The 21690-nt window shown below is 38.1% G+C and overlaps 2 protein-coding genes across 3 annotated transcripts; both read left to right on the top strand.

The window, feature by feature from the left end:
* Positions 1 to 208: 208 nt before the first annotated feature.
* On the top strand, positions 209 to 5648 carry LOC132645322 (vacuolar protein sorting-associated protein 9A-like). Its single transcript, XM_060362245.1, has 5 exons — positions 209 to 416; positions 1165 to 1312; positions 2086 to 2256; positions 3077 to 3250; positions 4548 to 5648. The coding sequence occupies exons 1-5, from the start codon at positions 307 to 309 to the stop codon at positions 5376 to 5378; spliced, it is 1434 nt and encodes a 477-aa protein (XP_060218228.1). The 5' UTR covers positions 209 to 306; the 3' UTR covers positions 5379 to 5648.
* A 1336-nt stretch (positions 5649 to 6984) lies between these two features.
* Positions 6985 to 13803, top strand: LOC132645320 (uncharacterized). Of its 2 annotated transcripts, none has more exons than XM_060362244.1 (10): positions 6985 to 7622; positions 9258 to 9462; positions 10104 to 10194; positions 10306 to 10451; positions 10827 to 11070; positions 11330 to 11434; positions 11609 to 11779; positions 12256 to 12460; positions 13012 to 13498; positions 13603 to 13803. In XM_060362244.1, exons 1-10 carry the CDS (start codon positions 7391 to 7393, stop codon positions 13697 to 13699), a joined length of 1983 nt encoding a protein of 660 aa, XP_060218227.1. In that variant the 5' UTR covers positions 6985 to 7390; the 3' UTR covers positions 13700 to 13803. The 2 variants fall into 2 exon arrangements, with proteins under 2 accessions (XP_060218227.1, XP_060218226.1); XM_060362243.1 differs by having other exon boundaries at positions 6989 to 7622; positions 11609 to 11791.
* Positions 13804 to 21690: the final 7887 nt, after the last annotated feature.

Raw genomic sequence — 21690 nt, 5'->3', positions numbered from 1 at the left:
AATTTGCTACAGAACGTAAATATGATTAAATCCCAAATGTTTGCTATTTATGTAAAATGCCCTTTAAAGATCAGTGCCTTTGAAGTAAAATCGTACAAATGACCCATGACTCGGCCCAAGCAAATGAATTGTAAGCCCAACTACCAATTGATTTCGGGGGCCCAATTTCATGTTCACAGAGCTTAGCTTCTGTCGTCATTGTCGTCTTCTTCATAGAGTGAGTAGTGGACTTGAGGTACATTATATACACAATTCACAGTTTGTTGATAGTATAGTATAGAGAGAGTCTCCACCGTCGATCTTCAAATGGAGAACAACGACGTCCTAGGAACGTCAACTGCACCATTGACGTGGCATGATTTCCTTCAACGCATGCGTGATCCTGCTGCCGCTGATTTCGTCAAATCCATCAAAAGGTATCTATCAATTTCACTATTATATTACTTAATTTTATAGTTTAATTGATGATTTGAGTGCCTCAGGCAATTCAGGAAAATTTACATAGATTAAATTAGGCACCTATTTAGGATAATAGGATTTCGATGATTTTGATTGCCCAAGTCAACTTAGGCCAGTTAACTGGGGAAAACAAGACTAGTTACTTATGCTCTTTTACTTATTTTGTTCACTGTTTGATAGTGACTTATTTCTTATGTTTGCTTAAAGTACATGTTTGAAGATAGATCTTGGGACTTGAATTGCAATGACAAAAAGTATATATGATGATAGTGATATGAACTCAGTAGAGTAGCTCAGAATCATAATTGAAGAATGCTTTGTTTTATGAAGTGGCTGCTTGGGTTTTATCCTAGTACAATAACTACGCCTTAGTCCCAAATAAGTACCTCAAGGATTTGATGGAGAGTTTTCTACTCAAAATGGAGATTGACTATAAATAATGAATATATTGGGATAGGCGGATAGCAATGGAATGGTTGTCTTAGTAATGTGAAACTTGTAATCAGCTTGTCATCTTAGCATAATATCTCTCCACACACTTTTGTGATTATAAAGCACTTAGGTGGATGTATTCATGGACTTTGGGTTTCTACTAACTAACCTAAAATCATATATATACTACTGCAAATTGGATATTTGCATATCTGATCAGTTCAAATTTTCCATTCGAGGAGAAGTGTTACTACTAACTGGAATCTTTTGCAGTTTTATTGTATCATTTCTGAACAATGCTCCAGAAGCAGAGAGGGATAGTGCAGCTGTGCAGGAGTTCCTCGGAAATATGGAAACAGCATTCAGAGCTCATTCACTTTGGGCTGGATGTTCTGAGGAGGAGTTGGAGAGTGCTGGTGAAGTGAGTAAACCTATATGCTGAATAAGGCTTTAGCATGAATGTTATCAGTCTGTTTTTTCATTTGTATTTCAAATCCTTCTCGCATCAACCTACCAGCCTCCCTTCCAACACCACAAATCAACTCATAACCCCACAAGCCCCTAGGGCTTTGGTTCAATAGTAAGGACACAACTGGGGATGTGCCGCTAGGATGCACGTCACAAGTTCGAACACTGCTGCTAACAAGAAGCCTGAAATTTAAGTGGAACATGTTAGAGAAATGGGCCTATACTCAACCGAGTTTCAAACCTATGATATCTGCATGCTGATGTTTAATTGACTGAAGGTTCAGGCTGCTCCATGATAATGATAAATATCAAATCTTAAAAGCGTAAGTAACAGAAGGAAGTTCCACATATATCCTTCAAAAAGAAAAAAACATCCACTGATATCTCAACATTGAAGGAACAAAAAACTTAGGATTTCTTGAATGTATTCTTTCCTGTCTTAATTAAAGTTGCTATTGGTAATGTGCCAAGAACGACCAACTCTGATTCTCTCATTTTTCCTTTTATCTCAACGTGCTTACATATGTCATACATTTTCAGTAAAAGGCTCAGGTAAATTTACTCCAACATATTGAATCAATGTATTGTGTCTTATTCATGGATATCACATTCTCTATACTCATGCTTTTTTATGGTTGTAGGCTGCATCTCGACTAATTATAAGTTTAGTTGTTGCTGAGCTGTTTGTACTTTGTTTGCTCATATTCATATTATTTCAAACAACAGGGACTTGAGAAGTATGTCATGACAAAGCTATTTACACATACATTTGCTTCAATTCCTGAAGATGTGAAAGTTGATGAACAGCTTCATGAGAAAATTGCTTTGATTCAACAATTTGTTAGGCCTGAGAATTTGGATATCAAGCCAGTATTTCAAAATGAATCATCATGGTTGGTAAGTGAACCCTGTAAAAAGTACATTTCTGGTGAATCCATTAATTGATTCTGTTCTGATATTATGAAATGGATTCAACATAGTGTATGTGCATGCGCGTGTGTCTTAGTGGGTGTATGTGTTGCTGATGAAAGAAACAATTTTTTTCTCCCAACCGGTGCTTGAAACTTTGGAAGAATACACATTTCTGGTTCTGCTCAACAGTTGTAGTTTTCAAATAAATAGTCTTTTGCACAGCTATTTTATTATACTAATAACTGATAAAAGAAAAAGGGTATACTCACAAAAATAACCAAGGAAGAGCTAACCTTCTTGTCTTTGTGCATATATTACACCTTGACAAGATTGACACTGTTTGCTCTGGCAATTACTTCGGGTATTGATATCTATAAAAAATTGTATTACTTTCATATTTTTCATCTAACTTGGTAGCTTGTTGATGAAATTTGGACCCAGATTTTCAGAGGTTTGCTGCAGAAGTTTGTAAACTGGGTTTTTAATGGGTATGGTTGTCAGTTTACAGTAACATATCAACGTTTGCATTATGCAAATTCAGAGAATATTTTCATAGTACCAAAGGACACTTCTTCCTTTATGGAAATGTCTTCTTAGTCTGTTCTTTTGAGTTGTGATGTTGAGATATCTAAATAAGCATAGATCTTTCTTGAATGTTATAAATAAGCATTCTGCAATGAGATATCTAACTTGTCATAAATAAGCATAGATCTTTCACCCTGTCATAAATAAGCATAGATCTTTCTTGAATGTCATTCTGAAATGAGATATCTAACTCTTTTACTACATGCTACATTTTTTACAGCTCGCGCAGAAGGAGCTACAAAAGATAAATATGTACAGGGCACCAAGGGACAAACTTGTGTGCATTCTTAATTGTTGCAAGGTTATCAATAACCTCTTGACTTCTGTTTCAGCAAAGGAAAACCCTCCAGGAGCAGATGATTTTCTTCCAGTTCTCATATATGTCACCATAAAGGTAAGCCGGCTCATTTGCATTGATCTGATATATTAGTCTTCAGAACTGACAAATCCTTTAGGTGATGAATTGTGGTGTTCTACTATGCGCCCACGAAATTCGTGTAGATGAACTTAAGTGAACCATGAAATAAATTTCAAACAGTGGTCGGCCTTTTCATCACCAATGATCTACAGAAAACATGACTATATTGCAGTATTTGCTTCTGCCTTTGTGAAACAAAACAAGTGGTATTAATTCTTTTCCTGCAACGAGGGGACGTCCGAGGAGTATTATCTTCAATCCTACTCAGAACTCTTAAGACTTCAATGCAGCTCGTGCTTAATGTTTTTGCTTGGGAGTATTATCAGAATCTATATATTATATTCGCTCGAGTTCTTTTCAGTTTTGGACAAAGTTATTGCCTTTTCTATCACGATTATCAGACTGGGGATTTCCCAACTGCATATAATTCCTTAACTCTTTGCTCATCTTCTGTGGCTTCTATGGGCTACTCTACTGTATTGATTTCCCTGTAGGGCAATTAATTTCAGCACTAGAGATCTAATAACACCGAACAATATTTGCCTGGATAGTAGTCCAACTCTGGTACATGAATTAGGGAAGGGATTGCTGGTACAACTGATTAGTCTTGGATTATTTTGCCCAAGCTGACTAACAGGAGAGATTTTATTTCTTTTCTAAGGAATGAAAAAGAAGAAACATTCTTATTTTTTTTATGTTGGCATTCGTGAACACTGAATGCATCCGAAAGGGAGACATCCAGGTAAGTGGCCAAAGAATCCATTATTGAACTTTTCTCTTTCCGAGCATCGTCTCATCACCCACTTTAAACCCCCTAATATCTTGAACTTTTCATCCCCCAATTATCTTGCATATTACTTTTGAATTGGGCTAACATTATATGAACTATAACATTATAATTGTCCCACAGAAACAAAAAAGAAGTGAACTTTAATCTCAGTTAGATTCTCAACAAAATCCTTGATTTGATGAACATGTGTGGAATATTCTCAACTCCTCGCACGCACCGTCCTTCCAAATCCCTGCAGCATAATCCGATCCATAGTCCTCCATTTATTAATCTGATGCGATTTTTCTTTTATCCCATCTCTATACCCATGACTACTAGTACTGTAAACCTTTATTTGTTTTGTAGATGAAATTGTTTAAATGGAGAACTAGAAGCTTGTTTTAGTTCCTTGTTCTTTTCAATACTGAAGAATGATCGAAATTCTTTCTGCTCCCGTATTCTAATTTTACACATTTCTCGTGTGTTATTTTGTGTCACAATCAGGCTAACCCCCCCCAGCTGCACTCAAATCTATTGTATATACAAAGGTTTAGGCGGCAAACTCGTTTGGTTTCTGAAGCGGCATACTTCTTCACAAACATTCTTTCTGCAGAATCTTTCATTTTGAATATTGATGCACAAGCTCTCTCTATGGATGAGACTGAGTTTGAAACAAATATGGAGTCTGCTCGAGCACTGCTTTCTGATCTTTCAGCCGACAACAATGTACTGGACCAGAGTGATCAGAACGCTGGACCTGTTCCCGGTGCAGACACTTCTGAGGGCAAACTAAGTTTTAGGTCAAATAGGCCTCCAAGCACCGCCACACAGCCAAATTTCTCGGTTGCATCAACAGAAACAAAACCCAAGAATGAGGATCAGTATGTGAAAAGTCAGTCAACAATCGAAAAGATTCCTTCACTCTCGGATCTAGAAAACAGAGGGGCTAGTATGCTCATGAAGGAGGATAGCGTCAGCCAAGTGTTTCAAAGTTTCCCCTACCTATATTCCCAGGCTGGTGACCTAACAGTGGGTGATATCGAAGAACTACTAACCAATTACAAGCGCCTAGTTATCAAGTATGTTTGCCTTGCTAAAGGATCAGACATTGACAATCCATCTCCACCGTTGCCCAATTATCAAGGACAAGTTCAACAACCTGAATTTGAATTCAATACCGAATCCAAAGCTGCCTCAGCAGGAGAGCCAATCGATGAGAAGCAGAAAGACGGTCCGGAGGACTCAAGTTCAGTACTTTCACAGTCTCTTGAGTGTGATGAATCGAAGTTAAAGGAAAATGAAGAAGTTTCAAGTAGGGGTGAAGAAGGAAGTTAGGTTTTGCAAATAGATTCAGGGCAAAACTTATGTACAATCATGTGATGTTTTAAGTTGTTTCTGTATGCTTAACAACAAAATGAGGATCCACTTGATTCTTTCTGGACAGTAGAATAACAAATACTATATCTTACCAGTAGTTTGGTTACTAACCATGTAGACAATGATTACTTGGAATCTGCTGTTCTCTCTGTGTGTCTTTGTGTGTGTGTGTGAGACTTTTCAGAGAGAATTATAAACCTTGAGGGGTGATATTTTAGTTTGGGTAAATTTCAACTGTTATTTCATATTTTACTTTTTATGAATAGTCACATGAACCTAAGGTAAGGTTAAAGAAGAGATCCGAGTTTTCTTAATAGCCAAACAACTCTAATTATTCATTAAATACAAACAACCAAAAAAAGGCTCAATTTTGGGGTGCTTGCCACAAAAAAAAAAAAAAAAAAAAGAGAGAGCCCAAGGAGGGGTAAGTACAATACTAGTTCGACAGAACAAGCAATTCCACTCTCTACCCCCAATTTAGGTGAAGGAGTTCGGTGCAGAAGAGTCAAAATACACAATTTCTAACGTGAATTTGAGTATACATTCTTCAAGTTTTTCAAAAATAATTAATCCAAATATAAAAAGAGAAACCATAATCAAAAGCAAAAATTATTTGACTCCCAAAATATTAACACTCACAAATCTGGACCGAGAAAATTAACTGAAGTCTATTGCTTTATATTCCTTACAAATCTTAATTGCATTTCTCTTTCTTTTTTCTGAAAAAAGCAAATTATTAAAATATATATGCATAATCTACCTTTTTTTTTCTTTTTTCTTTTTTCTTTAACAAAGAACATACTTTTGGTTCAACTGAATGGTTACCACAAGCTAGTCCGTACAAAGCTTTAAATGCCACATGAAAATGTCTTTCTCGAAATCCTCACATCTTTTTTTTAAGAAAAGAAATGTGTGATTTAACTAAAACATATATAATCCACCATAAAATTTCGTACAAGATAATACATCAGTTGGTCATAATCATAAAACTTCGTATAAGATAGTGCACTAGTTGATTGTAACCATAAGATTTCGCATAAGATGATACACTGGCGGTCATATGAAAAAATAATCGTCGGATAACTAATGCAGGATTTGATTAGGAATACTAAATAATACTTATATTAAGTTATGCAATAACTTATATATTATTTTTAATAAAGTGTGAAATAATAATACGCTAACAATTCATGAATTAAATAATTCAAATTTTTAAAATACCTTATTATTAGAGTAAATGAATCATTTAATAAGTACAACAGTTTATTCATTATCTAATCACTGTATAATAATTCATTCATTATTACTTACCCCTTAGATAATTCATGACTATATAGTAATTCATTCATTATTAGTTACCCCATAAATGATTGACTTAAATGATTGATGTATCATAATTTCCACAACTACCTAGTGGTACATATTTATGACTTATGAGAATTAAACGAGTGAAGTGCAGGCGGCTAAACAAATGATGTGGGGGCAGAGAGTGAGCTACTCCGCTCTTAATCAGAGATTTCAGGCTCGAGTAATTCTTCACAGCGAGCGCTTCCTCCAAATGAACCTTACGCGCTCTAATTCAAATATAGTCAGACTTTGGTGCGAGTATCGAATTGGATATAATAATCGAGCTTCAATGCGATCACCGACGCACCAAAAAAGAAAAGTGCCAGCGGGCAGAGCCGTGGAGGAGCAAAATATTCTTGGAGTAATAACTGACTTTGTAACTTCCCAAAGAATATCTCAAGTCTCAGCTACTACTAGACCCCACCTTTTGCCACAAAAAAAAACAGCACTGTCTTATCTCTCTGCTTAATTTGCCCACTGTATTCTTTCACTAAAACCTTCAAGATCCTGTATTTTCTTGCACCCTTTACCCTACATTTTCTTGGGTATTCAATCAAATTCCAAGCACCATCTTAAAAAAACAACGTTTTCTATATGTTATAATTGTACTGAAGAGTTCAAAAATGGGTAGGAAAAGTTGGGTTTGGTGGGTTGTGACTTTGCTGTTATGGTGGAGCTGCAGTAGCAAGATTGCAATGGCTGACAAGTATATGAAGTACAAGGACTCAAAACAAGCAGTTGGGGTTAGAGTTAAAGATCTTCTTGGTCGAATGACACTTGAAGAAAAGATTGGTCAGATGATTCAGATTGATAGGACTGTTGCTACAATTCAAATCATGAGAGACTACTTTATTGGTAACATTTTCAAATCTGTACAGTACTATAGTTTCCATGTTTGTAAATTTTCTTTGTAGTTTGTTTTTATGGAGTAATTTTTTGGACATTTGATAATGTCAGTCTAAAGAAGATTGTTTTGTGAGCTTGAAGTAGTAAGCCCTGTTTACTTGGACCACTACGTCAGTTACATCTCACGTCTATTTAGGAGTAGTATAAAGTGGTGGAGCCAGAGATTTCATTAAGGGGGTTCAACTTTTATAAAAATGGACTATATCAGGCTTGTGTTTCAAGTTAAGCAGTGGCGGATTCACGATTTTCATTCAGGGGGTTTGGAAAAAAAAAGAAGCTAAATATAATTTATTCAGGGTGTTCAAAAGCTAATATATGCACATAAACACAGAAAATTTACCCTATATATACACTGTAACTTTTTGCCGAGGGTGTTCCTCAGCCCTCTTTAAATCCGCCCCTGAAGTTAAGGGGATTCAACCCTTGTATTTATCGTGCATTTTATCATTTTTGACGTGTAACTTACATATATAATAAAGTAAATTTCTTGAGCAAGAGGTATCATATGAACCCCCTTGCTTCAATGTGGCTCCGCCACCGGTACTACTAGTATCATTTGCGTATTTGTTTAGTTTTTTTTTTAATTTTTTTTATTTGCTTTGTTAGTTGCTGTGTGCTACTTTTCTTATAGGTTGGATAATGTGAGGTTGAAGTAAATTGTTATGTGAAATTGAAGTTTAAATCCCCATCTTTGTGATAAAAAAAAACATTGGAATTTCGCATCTATATATTTTGATAAGGAACATTTCACATCCATATAGTAGTGCCCTTTATATATTTTCTAGTTTTTCTGCTTTTTTTGTATCTCTTGATCATGATTTGTTACTAGCACATATTTCCTTGGAGATTCAATTAAATAGTTGGAGATTCGATAATGTCATTTTAATAGCTGTGAGCACCTGCAAGAAAAAAAGTTTATGAGTATTCATGGTACTCAGAGTGACAATATCAGGAAATGCAATATCGAATGGCACCAGAAATAAGTAGAAAGAGTATGCAAAAGAGCTGAAATGAAGAACCAGCGAAGGAAAGGAAATTGAGCTAAAACGAATTTCTCTTTTCACTGATAAAGGAAGTTGACCGAAACTTATTCAGTTCCTTCTTGAAAGTTTAAATTATCCAGAGTACGCCAAGAGATAAGGCTGTCTATGGAGTTTCAAAGCATGTTCACAACAACTTTTTGTTATACATCAGTCTTGGCTAAATTGGAAGAAATGATCGTTAACTGCAAATCAAGTGCTTGGAGAAATGACCATTAAGTGCAAATCAAGTGCAAAACGTGCAATGTTTCTTGTCCTCAAATTCTGATATGATAATTCAACAAAGAAATGGCATGTAATGAAGCAGTAATTAACAAAGAAACATGAACTCAGGATTATGTTCTAACAACCAAGTAATAACATTTTCTAAATACCCCATTTAAATGACAATAAACTAAAGAAGAGATAGATTGTTATTACACCTTGTTTTGTAAATTTAGATGTAGGATCAAATCCCAATCAGAGGCCCTCCACTTATGTTCAAAATATCTTGTCAGCATGGCAAACAGAGAATTGAAGTTTATGTATGGTTATTCTGATTTAGGGAGTGTATTAAGCGGTGGGGGAAGTACTCCACTTCCGAAAGCTACTGCTGCAGATTGGGTTAATATGGTGAATGACTGCCAAAATGGTTCTATGTCAACTCGCCTTGCGATTCCAATGATATATGGGATCGATGCCGTTCATGGACACAACAATGTTTTCAATGCCACCATATTTCCACATAACATTGGTCTTGGAGCTGCTAGGTAAGGAAATTTTACATGGATATTTTCGTCAAGTACAAAATAATTTCTGCTGATTGTTGACATATTAAACTTATATTGTATGTTCTTTGCTGGTTTATAGAGCATGTGTTCTCATCTGGACTATTAATTTGTTATCTAAGTGTACTACCAAGAAATCTTTCGTTAGCTATATCAAGCTTCATTTTTCTTTTCTTGAAAACAACAATTAACATACCCAGTGTAATCCCACAAGTGGGGTCTGGGGAGGGTAGTGTGTATGCAGACCTTATCCCTACCGCCTTGGGAGGGGGAGAGGCATTTATTTCTTGATAAAGTTTAGTCATTCATTTGCAAAGATAACATTGTGATCAGTGATATGTTGGCTATTAATAGACAGATCTTTTAAAGGACATCAGTTTTCAAGATATATTGCAAATTATATAGCTTAAGCCCAGTAACTGTGTGGTTATGGTAAGTATCTTGGAAATATGAATGTATTGTATGTTCAAAAACTCTTGTTGATATTATCTACGGTTATTTTTGCATTTTTAGAAATTTTCCCCAGTCCAATGTGACATGATGTCGGCCTTACCCTCTTGCTTGCTAAAAAGAAAAAAGATGTTGGCCTTATCTGAATTTTATACTGAATATCTATACTTCAGGGACCCTGAACTCATGCGAAGGATTGGTGATGCTACTGCTCTTGAAGTCAGAGCTACAGGGATTCCTTATGTATTTGCTCCTTGCATCGCTGTAGGTGATACAATCAGATTGATGATTGACTTTCTAATTTATCTTATCACAAATAATGACATTCTTTTCACTTCAAATTGTAAACTTTGAGGTTATTGTTTAAACGGGCAGGTTTGCAGAGATCCTAGGTGGGGTCGCTGTTATGAAAGTTATAGTGAAGATCCCAAGATTGTTCAAGAAATGACAGATATTATAAATGGGTTACAAGGCGAGATTCCCAATGGTTCGAGGAAGGGCATACCTTATGTTGATGGAAAGTATGGAAACTTTGAAGGCAATTTCATGCTTATTGTTTAATATGGTGCACTTTGAAAGTTAAAACTAATATTTACAGTCATCTTCCTCATCATGGTGCAAAGAATTGTCAAATCTAAGTTTAAATAATGAGAACCTTTACTGCTCTTTTTAGTTGCTTGTTATCATTAGAGCGCAATGAAAGTCCAATATGAGATGGTTTTTTGCTAATGCTGTTTTCCGCTTTTTTGTAGTTATTATCAATTCTTTGATGAGCCTTTTATGAATCAGTTAGATCTTAGATTTACATTTTGATAATGATTCTTGGGTAATTAAATTAAATTTTGCTTGTAGAATGGATTGCCCTTGAGTAATCCTCCAACTCTTCCAATTTTCAGGAAAAAGGTGGCTGCTTGTGCAAAGCACTTTGTTGGTGATGGGGGCACAACTAAGGGTGTTAATGAGAATAACACCGTGACTAACATGCACGAGTTGCTAAGTATCCACATGCCCGGCTACTACGACTCAGTTAACAAAGGTGTTGCCACAGTTATGGCTTCTTATTCTAGCTGGAATGGCAGAAAGATGCATGCAAATCATGATCTAATTACTGGTTTTCTCAAGGGAACACTCAAGTTCAAGGTAATGTTCTTAAAAATGATACGAAGATTAGATAAACCTTAGTGGTCAGTATGGAAGCTTGGTTACTTGCAGACCTTTCCTCCGTAAAAATGGAATAAAAGCGGCTGGTTATTACACATATGAGAATTATAGAACTGTGGAACTGTGATATTTCATGCACTTGTCTCATGCCAACTTGTTGCATCACTTATAGTTTCTCGTGGAGCATTAATTCGATCATTTGGAGTGATTTCACTGATTGGTGTTGATAATCTACCAGGGTTTTGTCATTTCAGATTGGCAAGGTATTGACAGGCTTACCTCTCCATCTCATGACAACTACACTTATTCAGTTGAGACTAGCATTCTAGCTGGTGTAGACATGGTAAGATTTTTCCTCCCTATACCGGTGTCAATATTTCAGCTAAATTCTAAAAACTGCTGTTAGTACATAAGAGACATTGAGAGAGCTATATCAAATTAATATTCAGCTGCATTGTGTTGAGAAATCTTTTGGGGTTCAAGCTAAATTAGGAAATGTCAAATTGGTCATTTGCAGGTTATGGTCCCATATAATTTCACCGAGTTTATCAATGATCTCACTTACCTCGTCAAGAACAATTTTGTCCCAACGGATCGTATTGATGATGCAGTGGAGAGGATTTTGTCAGTTAAATTTACCATGGGACTTTTTGAGGACCCCTACGCTGATTTCAGCCTGATCAACGAGGTAGGGAGCCAGGTAGGTCACTAACACATGATACTTTACATTTCAAGCCTCATTTACAATGTCAGTGCATGCCATGTATATGGCCTTTGTTTAGTCGTTTGTTTGGCTAATCCTTGCCCCTACTTGAAGGATATGTACTTGATCTGGTGACCCTTATGTAATCCCTCAAGAGTCCAGGGGAAGAGCTTAGAATTTTGAGTTTATGAGTTCTGGATTTTAGAAACGACATCGGGTTCTGGATAAATTATTTATGCATATTAAGTAGATTTTTTAACATAAATACAGAGTCTGGGCCAAAGCTATTGGGTTCTGCCGAACAAGTAAGCTGCACCGGGCCTCCGCCCCTGCTGAAGACCCTTTCCACTTAACTTCCCTTTGGGGCCTATGTGTCTGTTGTTTGAGATTTATCATTTATGAACTGTTTGAATCGGGAAATTGAGCTCTTGTGGTTATAATAACCCGTGGTTTTTGATCAGGAACACAGGAACTTAGCAAGAGAAGCTGTGCGGAAATCTCTTGTGCTGCTGAAGAATGGGAAAACTGCTAACAACCCATTGTTACCTCTTCCTAAGAAAGTTTCTAAAATTTTGGTTGCTGGTAGCCATGCTGATAACTTAGGTTATCAATGTGGCGGATGGACTATTACTTGGCAGGGGTTTAGTGGTAATGATCTTACAAGAGGTATGTTATTTCTTATGATGCGTTTCACAAGACCTTTAATACTACATTTAATTGACTTACTGTGAATAGAAAATTTGAAATATACTTGACCTTATTATTTCTTGAATAAGCTCCCCCTCCAACAAGATAAGGGAAAAAAGCAGAATGAGTATAGAAATTTCTCAGAAAATATACTTGAACTTAGAACTGTACATGCACCCAAGGGTATGGTCTAGTGGTCAATGAAGTGGGTTGAGAACCATGTGGTGATTTCTTCTCATCTATCCTAGCCTTGGTGGGCAAAGTTACCTGTTGCTGGTGGGAGGTGACAGGTATCCTGTGGAATTAGTTAAGGTGCACGCAAGTTGGCTCGGATACCATGGTTATTAAAATAATACTTGAACTGTACACAAATCTTTTGGAAAATATTATAAGACTTAATTTTTTGGTAATTCTATATAGGAAACTGCAGCAGGCTAAGTAACTATTGTCATAATGCACAAATAACCATTTGCTATTTTTCAGTCAGTTAGTGTTGAAAGATGACTGCACAGAGTGAACTTCATTTACAGGAACTACCATCCTTGGTGCAATAAAGTCTGCAGTAGATCCAGGAACAGAAGTCATCTATGTTGAGAATCCCGACAGCAAGTATGCTACTTCGAGCGGCTTTGACTACGCTATTGTGGCTGTTGGTGAGCACACTTATGCTGAGACTGCAGGAGACAGTCCTACTCTCACAATGGCTGATCCTGGGCCTGAGGTCATTAACAATGTTTGCCAATCCGTGAAGTGTGTTGTCATCGTTATATCTGGTCGACCACTCGTGATTGAGCCATATCTACTTTCAATAGACGCACTTGTAGCAGCCTGGTTACCTGGAACTGAAGGACAAGGTATCACTGATCTTCTCTTTGGGGACTATGGATTTACCGGAAAACTTCCGAGGACATGGTTCAGAACTGTAGATCAACTTCCAATGAACGTTGGTGACCCTCACTATGACCCATTGTTTCCCTTTGGATTTGGGCTCACAGCATCTAAGTCAACAGTGACAAGGTAAATATCAATCATGCAGTCCAGATGCTTAAGCTTACTGGTTTAGTAAGTTCTTTTGAAAATTGTTTGTGGATTGTAATTCTAACTGGTTGCACCTTGCACAGGTCTGTATCGGCAGGTGCTACTGGAAGGCCATTTGTTCTTGGGATTATGGTTTCTTTAATTATTGGCTTGTATATCCAAAGCATTCTATTAAATTGAAACAACAATTTGTTAGGATTAGAATGATAAGAAACCAAACACCATGAAAGGTTTTCTGTTCTATTAATTTTCTGTATTTGAATGATTACAAAGCTATTGCTATATACAAAGAGAAAAGACACTTAAAAGGAAAGATAATCAATAGTAATTAATCCAGACACCTAACGGAAAGATTATTAACTATCAAAAGAAACAAAGTAAAATCAATTTAAGCTCCAATCCCACAACTCTCTTATTCTGTTTCCTAACTTTGTTCACTCTGTGCAGTTCATTGCAATACTCCCCCTCAAATTGGTATGTAGATGTAACACCTCGTGCATTCGGGCTAAGATTTGACTTATAAGACGGGGGTATAATGAACCCAATTTGAGTAGTGTATAAATGGTGTTTGAAACCCAATCAAGAAATGAGAAGAGTCCTTGAGCAAAGGAAAGTCGGAAGCTACCCTACGGAGCGTGTTTTCAAGTGAGTTTGCACCATCTCTCAATTAAAATGAGTGTACGGAAAAATCTGTAAGGAATTTGGGAAAATTTCCTCTTGAAAGTTGTAGATCTTTGAAATACATTTCCAACGGTATATTATGGAGGTCAAACAGACATCTGTACAAAAAGTTATGCCTGTTTATTAAAACAGTGTTCTGTCGATTTACGACGGAATCTACGAGCCGTGAAAATTATACGGGCCATAGATTTAGGCCGTAAAATTGGTCCAGAAATCCCAAATCACTGTGATTGATTTACGATGGGATATACGGTCCGTAAAACTTTTATGGGCTGTAAAATAGGGCGTAAAATGGGTCCGACAGCAATTTTAAAACTTCGTTTTAAGGCTTTTTCACTTCATTCTTCACACACCCCCAAGCCCTAGAACGACCTTCTATTTTCTCTCATCATTAAGAACACCAAGGTAAGCCTAGTCTAATCATTCGATGTCAATTCTAATATATATATCCTTGTAATCTAAACAAGAAATCATCATTCCTAACCTAGGGTTTTCAAGAAAACTCATCTCAAGGTTCAAGATTCAAGATTTTGGAAATCTTCTTCAAAGTTAAAGTCTTTGATTCAAGTTTGTAGCATTACCAGGTATGTAGAGTTACTATCTACGTGTGGGAACATCATTGTTCTTCCCCACGCCTCATAATCCATAAATTATGATTCTCTACTAAAACTAGGGTTTCTATACCATGCTCATGATAACCCTAGGTCCATGTCCATGATTATATTATGTATGAATTATTATAATTTCATCATTGAGTTCTTAATATTTCATTATGATTATGGAGAATCCGTCTGTAATCCATGAAAACCCATATCTTGTATTCCATGGGTTCTTGCATGCATGTTTTTAAATAAAAATGCTTATTTCATGAATATCCTACATGTCTACAAGTTTTCATGCAATTGTATTATATAACTATCTTCATGCCATGACTCAAGATACATACATGCTAAATACAAGTTATTTCATGAAACCATGTTTACAAGTTATTTCATGAAACCATATTTACAAGTTATTTTATGAAACCATGTTTACAAGTTATTTCGTGAAATCATGATTACAAGACAAGTACAAGTTAATTCACGAAAATCATGGGCTTCTTAACCAATTATATCATGTTCATGTTTTTGGGAGTTGCATGAAATACCGAGAAGGCTCAGATAGCCTGAAACTACGTAGCCACCGTAGGACAAGGATCGCTCCGCCTAGTTAGGACGATTTTCTTAATTTGACACTGAATGGATCCATCAGGCACGTTACCACCTTATACCCTGGCAAGGCATGGGGGCTCTGCTGGTTCGGCGAGGTACCAGACTCCACGTATCCACGTGGTGATATCATGTTGTCGGTTTATGAAATGCTTTTCCTACTTATTATGTTTTAATTATATATATATATATATATATATATATATATATATATATATATACCCATGCTCATGCTCATGTTCATGTCCAGGTTTTCAGTTTTAGTTCTTATCATGTTATTCCATGTCCCATGTTATTTCTTTCAGTTGTTTTACATACCAGTACATTCAATGTGCTGACGTCCCCTTTTATTTCCCGGGGGCTTGCATTTCACGATGCAGGTACGGATTTACAGGACGACCCCTCTGCTCATTAGGATCTGCACGTACCGGCTTATTGGTGAGCCCCATCTCATTCGGGGTTTAGGCATTATCTTTCTTTATTTAGTTTTGCATTTAAAGGTATGCTGGGGGCCTTGTCCCAGAAAGTATGTTACGTGCTTCAGACTTATGTTAGAGGTTTCATAGACAAGACAAGTGTCATGTTAGACTTCCAGAGTTGGTTAGCCGGTTTGGCTCATTTATGATATTGCCCGCATTCATGACTTAATCGAGTACTTATATTTAATATTATGACTTACTATGTTTTATAAAAGCTCATCATGCACTTCACGTTATATTTCCGCTCATGTATGCCTCATGATGATTCAGCAAGCCATGTGGTTCGCTCGGTCACATGCAGTCAGACACCGAGTGCTGTGTTACGCCCACGCCATGGTTCGGGGCGTAACAAAGTTTGGTATCAGAGCCTAGGTTCAAGTGTCTTTAGGGAGTCTATGAAACCGTGTCCAGTGGGTTCACTTTTATATGTGTGAGGGCCCCATACATATAAATAGTTGACCACCAAGACATTCTGGATTGTCTCACTTCTTTCATATTCTAGATCGTGCAATTAGAGCAGTACTTTTAGGATGCCTTTCTAACTCGTGCGTGTACGTATTTTCAGAAAATGTCTGCGAAAAGAAAATACACCAGAAAGGCTACAGCCACCAGCCAAGGGGCTACTGCGGAAACAACTCGCGAAGAGACTGTTCCGACTCAGACAACAGCCCCAACCGCTCCTACAGTTACACCTCCTACTGATTCGGATGGATATGTTAGGAATGCTATCAATATTCTCACACAACTGGTAGCAGCTCAGGCTCAACGTCAGGAATCTGGGTCAAGTTCAGGAGGTAATGGAGAGTCTTCTATGACTAAGGACTTTCTCAGGATGAATCCCCAGTTTTTACGGGGACAAAGAAAGATGAGGACCCTCAGGACTACATTGATGCTCTCCAAAAGATCTTCAGGATTATGACAGTTACAGAAACCTAAGCAGCTACTTTTGGAGCTTATCAGCTACAGGGCATTGCTAACACTTGGTATGAATCTTGGGAATTATCCCGAGGTGAGGATGCACCCGATGCTACATGGGATGAATTTACAAGCGCATTTCTGGACCACTTCATGCCAATAGAAGTCAGAGAGGCTAAGGCTGAGCAATTTTTGAAGCTTAAGCAGAATGGCAGGTCAGTTCAGGACTACTATTTGGAATTTGTCAAGCTGGCTAAGCATGCTCCACATATGGTACCGGATATGAGGGCAAGAGTGAGGAGGTTTGTTGGAGGACTTGATTCCCATTTGTATGATGGGGCCAATATTGCTGCACAGAATGGGGGAATGACCATCTCTAAGATGGTTGCTATCGTACAGGGTAATGAGACAAGGCTAAAGGAGGAGGAAGCCTTGTAGAAAGAGAAAGACAAGGAATTCAACAAGAGGGTCAAGTCTACCGGACAGTTCAGCGGGAACAGGAACAAGAAATTCTTTAAGAACAGGTCAGCAGGACCTGCTTCGTCCACAGTAAGTGCCCCACTCCCCGAGTTCTGTAATGATAAGAAGCAGAATTTCAGGCCATCAAGTTCTTAATCTCAGGCTAGTGTGGGTCAGTCGACTTATACTCATCCGATATGCGGCAAGTGTAACAGGAGACACTCAGGTGAGTGTCGTGTGGGTACTGATGCCTGCTTTAGATGTGGTCAGAAGGGCCATTTTTAGAAAGACTGTCCATAAGCCAGATAGGGTACTGGAGGTAACGTGGCGCAGTCCATAAATTCATCAGCTCTTCATCACAATCAGGCTCAGCAGGGGCGTGGAACGGCAAGGTCCGGCAATACAGGCGGTGGTCAGAACCGTTTGTATGCATTGACAGGTCGTCAGGATACAGAGGCTAGAGCAGATGTTGTCACAGGTACACTCACAGTTTTCACTTTTGAAGTATATGCCCTTATTGACCCAGGATCCACCTTATCTTATGTAACCCCTTTTGTTGCTAAGAAATTTGGATTTGAACCGAAAAAGTAGCATGAACCCTTTGAAGTGTCCACCCCAGTGGGAGAGTCAGTCATAGCTAGGCGTATTTATAGGGGTTGCCCAGTTTTAGTCCATCACCGTAGAACCATAGCTGACTTAGCGGAGTTAGAGATGGTAGACTTTGATGTGATCATGGGTATGGACTGGTTAGCTTCATGTTATGCCACAGTATGTTGTAGAACTAAAGTTGTAAGATTCGAATTTCCTAATGAGCTAGTCATAGAATGGGAGGGTAATTCAGTAGTACCTAAGGGTAGATTTATTTCTTACCTAAAAGCCAGAAAAAGGATTTCCAAAGGTTATATCTACCACCTAGTTCGAGTCAAGGATTCAAATGCTTAGACTCCAACTCTCCAGTCCATCCCAGTTGTATATGAATTTCCAGAGGTCTTTCCCGAAGATCTTCCAGGAGTCCCTCCTGACAGGGAGATTGAATTTGGAATTGATATACTTCTCGATACTGAGCTGATATTTATTCCGCCATATAGAATGGCTCCAGCAGAGTTAAAAGAGTTAAAATCCCAGTTGAAAGATCTTCTTGACAAAGGGTTTATTAGGCCTAGTGTTTCGCCTTGGGGTGCGCCAGTCTTATTTGTCCGAAAGAAGGATGGTTCCTTACGTATGTGTATAGACTACCGTCAGTTGAACAAGGTCACCATTAAGAACAGGTACCCTCTTCCTAGAATAGATGACTTATTTGACCAACTTCAGAGCGCCTAATGTTATTCCAAGATTGACCTCAGATCAGGCTATCATCAGTTAAAGGTTAAGGAAGTTGAAATTCCAAAGATCGCTTTCAGAACCCATTATGGCCATTTTGAATTTCTTGTTATGTCATTTGGGTTGACAAATGCGCCAGCTGCTTTTATGGATCTTATGAACAAGCTCTTCAAGCCTTATCTCGACTCGTCATTGTCTTCATTGATGATATTTTAGTGTATTCCCGTAATGAGGCTGATCATGCAGAACATCTCAGAATAGTGTTGCAGACTCTTAAAGATCGCGATCTTTTTGAAAAATTCTCAAAGTGTGAGTTTTGGCTTAAGTCAGTGGCATTCTTAGGCCATGTGATCTCAGGAGAAGGTGTTAAAATTGATTCTCAGAAGATTAATGTAGTAAGGAGTTGGCCCAGACTCACTTCAGTTTCTGATATCAGGAGTTTCTTGGGTCTGGCAGGCTATTATAGACGTTTCGTTGAAGGATTTTCCTCCATTTCTGCTCCGTTGACTAAGTTGACCCAGAAGAAGGTTAAGTTCCAATGGTCAGATGCTTGTGAGCGAAGCTTTGAAGAGTTGAAGAAGAAATTGACTTCTGCTCCAGTTTTGACGTTACCGGAAGGAACCGAAAGGTTCGTGGTTTATTGTGATGCTTCGGGAGTTGGTCTCGGATGTGTCTTAATGCAGCATGGTAAGGTTATAGCTTATGCATCTTGTCATCTCAAGGTTCACGACAAGAATTATTCGACTCATGACCTAGAGTTGGCAGCTGTAATTTTTGCACTTAAGATATGGCGTCATTATTTGTATGGAGTGCATGTTGATATTTTCACAAATCATAAAAGCCTGCAGTATATCTTCAAGCAAAGGGAGTTGAATCTTAGGAAGAGGAGATGGCTCGAATTTCTTAAGGATTATGATGTGGATATTCTCTATCATCCGGTGTAGCCGATGCTCTTAGTCGGCGCTCCATGGGGAGTTTAGCCCATGTTGATGCAGATAAGAGAGTTATGACCAAGGAAGTTCACCGTTTGTCTAATCTTGGAGTTCGACTTTTAGACTCCGAGGATGGCGGCGTGGTTGTTCAGAATAGAGTCCTTTCCTCATTAGTGGTTGAAGTCAAAGAGAAACAGTTTAGTGATCCCTACTTGTTGCAGCTGAGAGAGGGTATTTACAAGCATAAGACGACGACTTTTGAACAAGGGGGAGATGATGGTACCTTGAGGTACCGAGGCAGATTATGTGTTCCAGATGTAGATGGGCTCAGAGAGCGAATCATGTCAGAAGCTCACAACTCCAGGTATTCCATTCACCCAGGTTCCACTAAGATGTACCATGATCTTAAGGAGATTTATTGGTGGAATGATATGAAGAAGAATGTAGCAGATTTTGTAGCTAAGTGTCTATTGTTAGCAAGTGAAAGACGAACACCAGAGGCCTGGTGGCTTGGCTTAGAATATTGATATTCCTGTCTGGAAATGGGAAATGATCAATATGGACTTTGTATCAGGTCTACCTAGTTCAGCTAGGAGACATGACTCTATTTGGGTGATCGTTGACAGGCTTACTAAATCGGCGCACTTTTTACCAGTCAAGGCCACAGATTCAGCAAAAGATTATGCCAAGCTATATGTTAATGAAATTGTCAGATTGAATGGGACCCCAGTGTCCATTATTTCAGATCGTGGTGCTCAGTTCACGGCGAACTTCTGGAAATCCTTTCAGAAAGGATTGGGTACCAAGGTGAACCTCAGCACAACTTTTCATCCGCAGACAGATGGCCAGGCAGGGCGTACTATTCAGACTCTGGAGGATATATTGAGAGCATGCGTCTTGGATTTCAAAGGTAATTGGGATGATCACTTGCCTCTCGTTGAGTTTTCTTATAATAACAGTTATCATGCTAGTATTGGGATGACACCATTTGAAGCTCTGTATGGGCGAAGGTGTAGGTCACCAATTGGTTGGTTCGAAGTTGGTGAAGCAGAGTTGTTAGGGCTAGATTTGGTCTATCAGGCGATGGAAAAAGTCAAGTTGATTCAAGAGCGTTTGAAAACGTCTCAGAGTCACCAGAAGTCTTACACAGATGTGAGGCGAATGGACTTAGAATTTCAAGTTAATGATTAGGTATTCCTTAAAGTCTCACCTATGAAGGGTGTTATGAGATTTGGGAAGAAAGGGAAGCTTAGTCCCAGATATATTGGACCTTACAGAATTTCACGAAAGGTCAGTCTAGTAGCTTATGAACTTGAGTTGCCACAAGAGTTGGCTGCTGTTTACCCAGTGTTTCATGTATCCATGTTGAGGAAGTGTGTAGGAGACCCGTCATTAGTTGTTCCTGCTGATACTATAACAGTTAAGGATGGCCTCACCTATAAGGAGATCCCCGTAGCCATTCTTGATCGTCAAGTTCGCAAGTTGAGAAGTAAGGAAGTAGCCTCGGTAAAGGTCTAATGGAGGAGCCAGAAAGTTGAAGAGGCTACATGAGAGGCTGAAGAAGACATGAAATCCACATATCCTCACTTGTTTGAAGAGAAAGTAGATAGACTTCAAGGTAAATACCTTTAGTATTCATGTCATGTCCCTTATGTATTCATGTCTCACGTTTCACGTTCAAGTTCATGTATTCTCTATTCATGTCTCATGTTTTAGCACTCATGTTTTCATGAAACTATGTCATGTCAGTTTTCTATGTTCCATGTCATGTTTCTTCACGTTCATACATTCAAGTTATGTCCAGCCACATTCTTAACCATGACCCATCATTTGAGGACAATTGATCCCAAGGGGGAGATATTGTAATACTTCGTGCATTCGGGCTAAGATTTGACTCATAAGACGGGGGTATAATGAACCCAATTTGAGTAGTGTATAAATGGTGTTTGAAACCCAATCAATACATGAGAAGAGTCCTTGAGCAAAGGAAAGTCCGAAGCTACCCTACGAAGCGTGTTTTCAAGTGAGTTTGCACCATATCTCAATTAAAATGAGTGTACGGAAAAATCTGTAAGGAATTTGGGAAAATTTCCTCTTGAAAGTTGTAGATCTTTGAAATACATTTCCAACGGTATATTATGGAGGTCAAACAGACATCTGTACAAAAAGTTATGCCT

Source organism: Lycium barbarum, chromosome 6 (genome assembly GCF_019175385.1).
Source record: "Lycium barbarum isolate Lr01 chromosome 6, ASM1917538v2, whole genome shotgun sequence".
NCBI lineage: Eukaryota > Viridiplantae > Streptophyta > Magnoliopsida > Solanales > Solanaceae > Lycium > Lycium barbarum.
Note: the sequence above shows the minus strand (reverse complement) of the source record. Positions and strands in the feature narration are given on the sequence as shown.

Bases quoted from the DNA above. Each gene is read 5' to 3' on its own strand.
- LOC132645320 (XM_060362243.1), top strand. From the start codon at position 7,391: ATGGGTAGGAAAAGTTGGGTTTGGTGGGTTGTGACTTTGCTGTTATGG. The intron at 9,463-10,103 runs GTAAGGAAATTT...TCTATACTTCAG, and splicing joins ATTGGTCTTGGAGCTGCTAG to GGACCCTGAACTCATGCGAA. The intron at 11,792-12,255 runs GTAGGTCACTAA...GTTTTTGATCAG, and splicing joins TCAACGAGGTAGGGAGCCAG to GAACACAGGAACTTAGCAAG.
- LOC132645322 (XM_060362245.1), top strand. From the start codon at position 307: ATGGAGAACAACGACGTCCTAGGAACGTCAACTGCACCATTGACGTGG. The intron at 1,313-2,085 runs GTGAGTAAACCT...TTCAAACAACAG, and splicing joins AGTTGGAGAGTGCTGGTGAA to GGACTTGAGAAGTATGTCAT. The intron at 2,257-3,076 runs GTAAGTGAACCC...CATTTTTTACAG, and splicing joins AAAATGAATCATCATGGTTG to CTCGCGCAGAAGGAGCTACA.